General features: G+C 36.4%; 2 protein-coding genes across 13 annotated transcripts in view; one reads left to right on the forward strand and one right to left on the reverse strand.

Annotated features, from left to right (window-relative positions):
* LOC144975943 (E3 ubiquitin-protein ligase PDZRN3-like) overlaps window positions 1–10,000 on the forward strand; it is a 509,994-nt gene that overhangs the window by 487,499 nt on the left and 12,495 nt on the right. For all 12 annotated transcript variants that reach the window (XR_013646001.1, XR_013645999.1, XR_013645998.1 and 9 more), the window contains one exon: window positions 5,948–6,064. Coding sequence is in view for 7 of the 12 variants with exons in the window: in XM_078920167.1 (XP_078776293.1) it covers window positions 5,948–6,064 (117 nt within the window). In the remaining 5 variants the exon portion in view is untranslated. The remainder of the gene's footprint in view (window positions 1–5,947; window positions 6,065–10,000) is intronic.
* Window positions 1–10,000, reverse strand: part of LOC144975946 (uncharacterized) — a 551,710-nt gene that overhangs the window by 181,258 nt on the left and 360,452 nt on the right. The window lies entirely within an intron of this gene.

Consider the following 10,000-nt stretch of genomic DNA (forward strand, 5'->3'; position numbering starts at 1 on the left):
TACGGACCTGATAGGGCCCGAAGCCGAGTGATCTCACACCACAAGAAAATAAAGCATAATCGATCAAACTATAGGGAATGAGATTAGCGGAAGAGTAGCGTCCCTTGATTGGACGTCACCCATAGTCTGTGACGTCACAGGCGGAAAAGTTATTAGAGAGAGAACGTCATGTTGGTTGTGCGCGGAAGCGAGGACGAGAGACGCATGCGCACAACCAACATGATGTTCTCTGTCTAATAACTTTTCCGCCGGTGACGTCACAGACTATGGGTGACGTCCAATCAAGGGACGCTACTCTTCCGCTAATCTCATTCCCTATAATATGAAGTAATAGAATTCTGGTTGAAATGTCAAGTAAAAGACGTTTTGTGAAAATATGACAAAACATGCTTGGAGAAATGGAAAGAAAACAGGCTTTGTCTTTCATTGCCCACTGATTGATAGGGTCTACGTACTCACTAAACTCAACTCTTTCTCTCATTTCCGTGCACCCCTTTCCTCCTCCTCCCCCCCCCCCCCCCCCCCCGCCCCCCGACCCACCCCCTTCCTCCTTTATCCCCATAATAATCCATTCTCTATAAGACCATTCTCATTCATCTTGCCATTCCTTCCATCTTCCATTCTCTCTCTCTCTCTCTCTCTCTCTCTCTCTCTCTCTCCCTCTCTCCCTCTCTCTCTCTCTCTCTCCTCTCTCTCTCTCTCTCTCTTACCCCCCCCCCCCAAATGCACACATACACACACGCAAACGCACCCCAAGAAGGGGGAGGGGGAGGCACCCCATACCATTATTCTCCCCGCATTTATTCAGGCAAGTTTTCTCTATCGCTAACAATCAAGATAAGTTTGTTGTTGTTATTTTTCAATTCCATAATATTATTATAGTCTATGACTTTCATGTCCAATTCCATAAACTATCTATTAATATAAGCAAAGTCTACTTTATAGAATTTGTGCTATAAGTTATCCTTAGGGATTCTATTTTGGTTATAGAGAAGCTAGCATTTTCGATGATATTATCAAGTACTAAATTGGAAATCTAACAAGGGGGTTTAGGTCGTTTGGATCTGAAATATTGAAGTAGAATAGAATAACACTTTGCATGAAATGAGGAGGGGCGGGGTGGGGATGGGGGGGGGTATTGATTTAAATGATGTAATATACAATTATTTGATCTAATAGTTGACAGGATGCGACACACACACACACACACAAACACACACACACACACACACACACACACACATATATATATATATATATATATATATATATAGAGAGAGAGAGAGAGAGAGAGAGTCAGATAGACAGTATGATTGAGTGTGAGAGAGACATGGGTCGGGAACAGAGAGAGAGAGTGTGTGTGAGAGAGAGAGAGATAGAGTGTGTGTGAGAGAGAGAGAAAGAGAGAGAGAGAGAGTGTGTGTGTGTGTGAGAGAGAGAGAGAAAGAGAGAGAGAAAGAGAGAGAGAGAGAGTGTGTGTGTGAGAGAGAGAGAAAGAGTGAGAGAGAGAGAGAGAGAGATAGAGAGAGAGAGGAAGAAAGGGATAGTGTGTTGTATTAGAGAAAGAGAGAGAGAGAGAGAGAGAGAGAGAGAGAGAGAGAGAGAGAGAGAACACGAAATCAAATCGATAAGGGGAGAGAAACTGAGAATAAATTATGTTCTGTCTGATAAGCAAAAAGGGCAACAAGAACATCTTGTGTGGCATTACTTTACTCTAAGTAGGTTTAATCGCTCTCCAGAACTGCTATAAATAAATCTAACATCCATTTAATTTAAGGAGTGCATAGCAATTGCTCAGGTATTTCAATGAGCTTAGAGGCCTTGGGGAAAAAAGTAATGAATGTCTCGCTCGGCTGAATTACTAACCCCCAACGTGAGGTTTTGTTTCAGGACGAGGAATTAAACGAAATTCGAACAAGGCCAAAGTGGGACAACTCGGGAAATTACAAATGACAGCTAGACGTAATATTTTATTCCACGAGTTCTTTCCCCTGATTAAATAATTGCTCGTTCTTTTTCTTTTCTTTTCACTTCATTTTGTCTCAATGTTTTTTCTCGTCTGTTATTTATTTCATGTTCTTTTTCTTATTTCTGACTATTTCTTTTTTTTTCTTTCTCTCTTCTCTTCATCCACCCCCCCCCCCAACCTCTCTGAAGAATGGCCCTCATATTACTTTGGCCGTATCTCTTATTTATTTATTATTACTTAACTCGATTTCGAGAAAAGTTTAAAATGATATATCTATAGCCTAGTTGTTCAAGAGCCGTAAAATGCTAATTAAACGAAAACAATAGATTCCTTTATGCTCTTACTCTATCTACCTCCTCTAAATCGTTCTTCTCACTTCCGACGCACCTCTCTGTAACGTGACACACCATCGATTTCCCGGGCACTGCAAAAACCTACCTACCCAATTCATCCATCCTCAACACACAATAATACAAATTCAAGACACAACTTATGTCAATAATTCTAAAGCAAAAATATGAGGTATATAAATATAATTTGCAATGACCCCCCCCCCCCCCTTTATATGAAAATAATATTAGAAAATTAACAGAACTCTCTTTTTGATTTGTTTATTGTGAAATGATTTATTATTCATATTTCTGTACAAAAATTAAAAATGCATAACGTTGATTATGATATGCATTTTGTACAGATATTATATGAATAATAAATTTTGTATTTGGAGCGCTTGGCTTGTAGTTGGTTTGTTTCCAAATAACTTCTCCACTGGTGACGTCCAATCAAGGGACGCTACTCTTCCGCTAATCTCATTCCCTATCTAGTTTTCATCTATTTACTCTGCTTGCCTCTCTGATAATTACTTGTATCATTATTATTACCACATCAAACGTGTTAAGAGTTTGATCAGTGGTGGTTTTGGTAACACAGCTGTGTATCTTTATTATTTAATACGACACGAGACACAGCGATAGTGTTTGAGTTTGATCAGTGGCGGCGCCATGTTTTATATAGCATTGAATGCGCGCCCGCCCTTTGTACTCCTCTCTCGTCACCACTCTTCATCAAAGTAAAAACATGTTTGCTAAAAAGTGCTTGAAAAAGCCAGCATTGCCTTTGAAGTGGAAGTTAGACTGAACAAATTAATTTTATTTCCGCTTTTTAATTAAATTTAATTTTTCCTTTTTGCACCTGGTGTTTTTGTTTTGTTTTGTTTTGTTTTTGGGAGGGGGTGGTTGTTTGTTTTGATTATTTTTTTTTAAGTGGTCATTTTCTATTTGCACTCGACGTTCATTTTCTATTTTATATGAATGAAGTCGAAGTGCTTCAACTGTTTTCACTTTTTTAATGGTTTAATAGTGAAGACTGTTTGCCTATAAAATTAGAGTGGGGGCGCTTGCTAGTGTGTGTGTGTGTGTGTGTGCGTGTGTGTGTGGGAGAGAGAAAGAGAGAGAGAAAGAGAGAGAGAGAGAGAAAGAGAGAGAGAGAGAAAGAGAGAGAGAGAGAGAGAGAGAGAGATGAATATATATATATCACGGGGTCACGAGAGAATGTTTATAAACTGATAATCTTGGTGGAATCTGTGTATAGATAGTATGCGCTTGGCTAAGAAGCTCATAACATTGCCATCCGGAAGTATAACGGACCAACACACAAAACTATGTGTAACCATGCTCGTTTATAGTCAGGTTAATACAGTTTAGTGATAATTACTCATAAATGCGGATGGCAAAAAACAACAACAAAGACCTGAGTGACGTCAACTTCGAACTAACTATTGTTTGGTGATAAGAATTAGCCTCTAAGAAAGGAGGAAATAGAAGAAAGAGAACTGACCAACACCAAAGATGTCCGATATTATTATTATTATTATTATTATTATTATCCATGTCTGGTCGGCCAGCCAGCCGCCGGGGTGATTAATCTCTTTGATAACCTGACCTGTGATCAGCTGATTACTGGACACTAAGTGGATCTACGAGTGGCACCCAATTGGCACCCAATGTGGCCACTTCAAAGGGATGGCATGGCGGCAATTGGGTGGTCAATATAATACCCAGCTTGGGTTATCTGGAGTGTTTGAGGATGATGGGGGGGGGGGGGGGGGGGGGGGGGAAGGGGGGGGCAAGGGGTGATGTGGTGGTGGTGGCTATGGAGAGTAGTAGGGGAGTCGGGGGAAAGGGGGGGGGGGGGGTTAATTTGTCATCGGAGGTGGATGGGATTCGTGTTTTGACCTTGAACTTGAACAACTCTATAGATGTTGCTAGTTTTCACAATTTTTTTTATTGAAAAAAAAAGAGCTTTTTCTAGTGCAATATCCACTAATCGTGCTCAAAGTGCTTTAAAAAGATTTCAAAGGGTAACAGCAACACTTAACATGAAGAACGAGACGTGACGCCTGTTAGGCGATAATACAATTGTTTTTTCCTTGTAAAACGCTTTGAGCACATTTAGTGAATATTGCGCTATATAAAGCTCATTTTAAAAAATCTGCGCGTGTTCTTGCTTTATGCATTGACTATCATTATCTAGGTCTTTTAAAAACAAACAAACAAGCAAATGACCAAAAAAAAAAAAAAAACCAACCCAACAACAACAAAACAAAAAAACAAAAAACAAAAAAACAAAAACAAAACAAAACACCACATCTGAAAGCATTCTACCTGCCCAATTCTCCACCAGCCTCCATTCATCCCTCTATCTTTCACACAATCTTCTTACTGTTCGTTCTATCTATGCCAGCAGCTCCCAGTTAGTTCTCACCGTTGTCTTGTCTTTTTTGTTTCCTTCACACGTTTGTCATTCTTGCCTGTCTCCTCTAGATACTCGTGTTTTTTTTCTTAAAAGTCTATCTCATCTCACAAGGCGACGTTTTATCTCTTAACATATTGCAGATCCCAGGTCCTTCAGTCAGCCAGCCAGCCCTTCTATTGTTTGAGATAAGGACTCATACACACATGTAACCTACACATACAAACACACACACACACACACTTACACACACACACACATAATACATACACACATATATACGTACTACACACACACACACACACACACACACATACGTACAATCTGCGGCCAACGCATTCCTTCAATTACTATATTTATTATTTATCAGCCAAGAGGCTTTCATTAAAACAAATAATAATACACACACACACACACACACACACAAACACGCACTTTCCCATGCTCCATGCACGGCGCATTCTCAATGCATATCTATCTAGTTGTAATTAAACACCTGATTGGTCTATCTCCTGTCTTATCTAACTACTATGAAACAAGGGGAGGCCACCCAGACTCACTCTTCCAATTGTTTTTATTATTATCATCGTGTTTTGGAGGTTATTTGTTTACCTACGTACTACGTCATTGAACATATTAATTATATGAATGTCTTTTTTAAAACACTTGTATGGGACTTGTGTTATATCTCAACGTTCAGGCTTATTTTTTTTAATGTATTTTATTATATAATGAATTATTTTGTTCTCTCGTAGAAATCATAAAGTCCTTCAATCCAAGCATTGCTTTCGTGTTGGTTGTCCTCAATAATAGTATTCAATGTGTTTGAGTCAACTAAGGGATACAATATGTGGCCAACGCATTCCTTCAATTACCATATAATTTATCAGCCAAGAGGCTTTCATTAAAACAAATAATAATAATAATAATAATAATGATAATAATAATAATAATAATAATAATAATAATAATAATAATAATAATAATAATAATAATAATAATAATAATAATAATAATAAATAATAATAATAATAATAATAATAATAATAATAATAATAATAATAATAATAATAATAATAATAATAATAATAATAATAATAATAATAATAATAACAATAGGTAAACAAACGAGCAAAATCAAAATTTAGAAAAAAAAATAGTTTATAAAACATTTTGATCATAATTTTTGATTATCTACTTATTTTTTCTTTTGCCCTTTTCTCCCAGTGTGATGACGGATTCCTTGAAGAGCCCAATTTGATCCTCGATGATCTCCACATGGACCTCCTGGAAAAGCACCATCAGGATAACATGCAGTACATGACAAATATGCTAGCTGCCAGGGTAAGTGGACACTAGCTCTTAGGATTTAGTAATAATAATAATAATAATAATAATAATAATAATAATAATAATAATAATAATAATAATAATAATAATAATAGTAATAATAATAATAATAATAATAATAATAATAATAATAATAATAATAATAATAATAATAATAATAATAATAATAATAATAATAATAATAATTATATACGATTTTTTTTACACTCTTGTTTCTTCAAATTCCGGACGGACGTGCTCTCTCCATCACTGTACGACCTTCACTCTACCTCCCGTGTGTCCCAATTCCGAATTGGGGCACAAATGAATCCTTAATTCTCTCTCTCTCTCTCTCTCTCTCTCTCTCTCTCTCTCTCTCTCTCTCTTCCCCCCCCCCCTCTCACGACACACACACACACACACATTTTCCATGTTTGAAAGATTTTCCCCAAGATGAGAAACCTCATTTAACTTTCTCCTTACCGGCCATTTTTCAGGATTTTCCCCAAAACTTCACATCCAACTAATACAAAAATAGATTTTTTTTAATCACCCAAACACAATAGCATTCTTGCGATATCTTCATAATTTCTTTACCAAAACATGTTCTACAACACACAGTTCATTTTCTTTAAATTTTATGATGTACAAGGGAAATTTGAATAAGAAAAATGTTGGTTGTATCATAACGAATGTGACGATTTTCCTGTACGTGGTAAGGAGATGGTTAAGTCGATCGACATTTGAAGGACGACTTCTCTGGCCAAATTTTTAAATGTGACTTTTCGCCTCAAAACAGTATTAAGTCGGGTTGGTTAAGATGTTGAAAATTGAATATATAGCCAGAAATATCAGACTTGTGTTGAGTTTGTATGTTTTATTGAGGAGAATGGATACCATATTTCAGGGTGCTAATGCCAACCATTTATATTTTGATCAGTTTTAACATTTAATTCGGCTGTTAAGCATATGGTTCGTTCCGACATAATACCGTTTTGAGACGATGGGTCACAAATACGATTCTTTCCAAAGTACGTCAGTAGTCCATTGGTCAACATTCGATGACAAGTCGTTTGTCTATTGACCTGTCTATCCGCTCTACTCTCAGAACGAGAGCGTCTCAAATTCTTACTCGCGTCTCCGTGATGAGGAGGAACCCAATGTTGTCCATCCACTATGATGTCCAAGTATGTATGTTGTCACCTCTGGTCACTGTGTCGTGGCGAATGACCGATGGTCATCTTACCGGCTTGAAATTGAAATTGATCTCTGAGAAGATAGCCTTGTTTGGTCATAATCTATACGTAGTAACATTGTACTTCTCTGCTCATACTCTGGAAAAACACATTTCATTAACTTTTGGCCAGAAAAAATTCGTCATTCAAACAAAATCGAGTAAAATCACCCTTTCCCTGTCAAACACTCTCAAACTTGGAATTTCCTTTAGTACCAAGTCTGATAGTTTTTTTGTCAAACACTCTCAAACTTGGAATTTCCTTTAGTACCAAGTTTGATAGTTTTTTTTGTCAAACACTCTCAAACTTGGAATTTCCTTTAGTACCAAGTCTGATAGTTTTTTTGTCAAACACTCTCAAACTTGGAATTTCCTTTAGTACCAAGTTGATAGTTTTTTTGTCAAAACTTCAACTTGGAATTTCCTTTAGTACCAAGTCTGATAGTTTTTTTGTCAAACACTCTCAAACTTGGAATTTCCTTTAGTACCAAGTCTGATAGTTTTTTTGTCAAACACTCTCAAACTTGGAATTTCCTTTAGTACCAAGTCTGATAGTTTTTTTTGTCAAACACTCTCAAACTTGGAATTTCCTTTAGTACCAAGTCTGATAGTTTTTTTGTCAAACACTCTCAAACTTGGAATTTCCTTTAGTACCAAGTCTGATAGTTTTTTTGTCAAACACTCTCAAACTTGGAATTTCCTTTAGTACCAAGTCTGATAGTTTTTTTGTCAAACACTCTCAAACTTGGAATTTCCTTTAGTACCAAGTCTGATAGTTTTTTTGTCAAACACTCTCAAACTTGGAATTTCCTTTAGTACCAAGTCTGATAGTTTTTTTGTCAAACACTCTCAAACTTGGAATTTCCTTTAGTACCAAGTTTGATAGTTTTTTTGTCAAACACTCTCAAACTTGGAATTTCCTTTAGTACCAAGTTTGATAGTTTTTTTGTCAAACACTCTCAAACTTGGAATTTCCTTTAGTACCAAGTCTGATAGTTTTTTTTGTCAAACACTCTCAAACTTGGAATTTCCTTTAGTACCAAGTCTGATAGTTTTTTTGTCAAACACTCTCAAACTTGGAATTTCCTTTAGTACCAAGTCTGATAGTTTTTTTGTCAAACACTCTCAAACTTGGAATTTCCTTTAGTACCAAGTCTGATAGTTTTTTTGTTTTATATTTTAGTTTTTTTGAGGTTTTTATTGTGGTGTTTCATTTGGGGTTTTTTTTTTTTTTTGACAAGATGAGGGTAATTTCAACAGATCGATTTTTGATTAATGAGTTTTCTGACCAAAATTTTGAAATGTACTTTTTTTTTGTTTTTTTCCTGAGTACGGCAGTATCAGTATTGGGAAAACCCTAGTTTTATCTGTTTATGTCTCTTCCACGGGAAGTAACTCTTGTGTTAAGAAAAGTATAGATAGTTCGAAGATGACGTCACTCAGGTCTTTGATATTGTTTTTTGCCATCCGCGTTTATGAGTAATGCTCACTGAACTGTATCAACCTGACTATAAACGTTCATGAATACACACAGTTTTGTGTGTTGGTCCGTTATACTTCCGAATGGCAATGTTATGAGCTTCTTAGCCTTCTTAGCCAAGCGCATACTATCTATAGTATGCCTGCCTCTGGTCGGTACAACTGTTACTATTCACCGCATATTATTATTGCAATTGTCAATGTCTTCACAATGTCAGAAATTCTTCACGCCGAGTTTTCTCTTTGAGTTGAGTCTTTGTTTTATGGATGAAAGAAAGAAAAATATTATCTTTATTATACAGCGACTTATCTTTTTTACTTCGATAGCTAGTCTTTGTTTGGTAAACATAGAAGGGAAAATGTTCTTATTATATAAGATGTACTATGTGAAGACAGCTTGGCTTGTATTATGTGTATGGTTTGGTGTTGATGTCGACAAGGCGAGAGAAACGCGTCTCAAAGACTCCTATTGTGATGAAAGGTTTCGTCCTATATATACATAATATGTATAATACCATATTATGGTAATAGATTCCGTTGTCTCATTGTTATATTTCCTTAGTGACAAAGAAATAATAATTGATGATAGTAAGACGTAGTGGGGATGTGACAACAGTCACTAACAGTTTTAAAAAAAAACATGATGTAATGATGTAATGGCTAGCTATTTAGCTCAGATGTCTACACGTTGTTTGTTTTCTTGGGAGGCCTTCCGGAAGCTCCTACATCCCCAGTATTCTTGTTCATGTAGGGGGTTTGGGAGGGGGGAGACTTTTTTAAAAAATGTCCCCCCCCCCCTCCCAAACCCCCTACTCGAACATTATATAAAAAACAAGAATACTGGGGATGTAGGAGCTTTCGGAAGGCCTCCCGTTTTCTGATCAGATTATCCTCAAACATGGGGTATAGGAAATGTTGTTCTCTTTGCTCTCAGTAGTTTGTGTTAATCTTTTCTTTTTTTTTTTTTTACATTTTTTTGTTTTGTTTTTTGTTTTCTTAATATTATGTTTTTTCTGTTTACTTTGAAGGTTATTAAGCTACGACTGAAGTGCTCTCTCTCTCTCTCTCTCTCTCTCTCTCTCTCTCTCTCTCTCCTCTCTCTTACTTTCTCTCTCTCTCTCAATCTATCTATCTATCTATCTATCTATCTATCTATCTATCTATCTATCTATCTATCTATCTATCTATCTATCTATCTATTTATCTATCTATCTATTTATTATATCACCCTCTCTCTC

This window comes from Berghia stephanieae, chromosome 6 (assembly GCF_034508935.2).
Source record: "Berghia stephanieae isolate SIO BIC M18660-M18661 chromosome 6, UCSD_Bste_1.3, whole genome shotgun sequence".
NCBI lineage: Eukaryota > Metazoa > Mollusca > Gastropoda > Nudibranchia > Aeolidiidae > Berghia > Berghia stephanieae.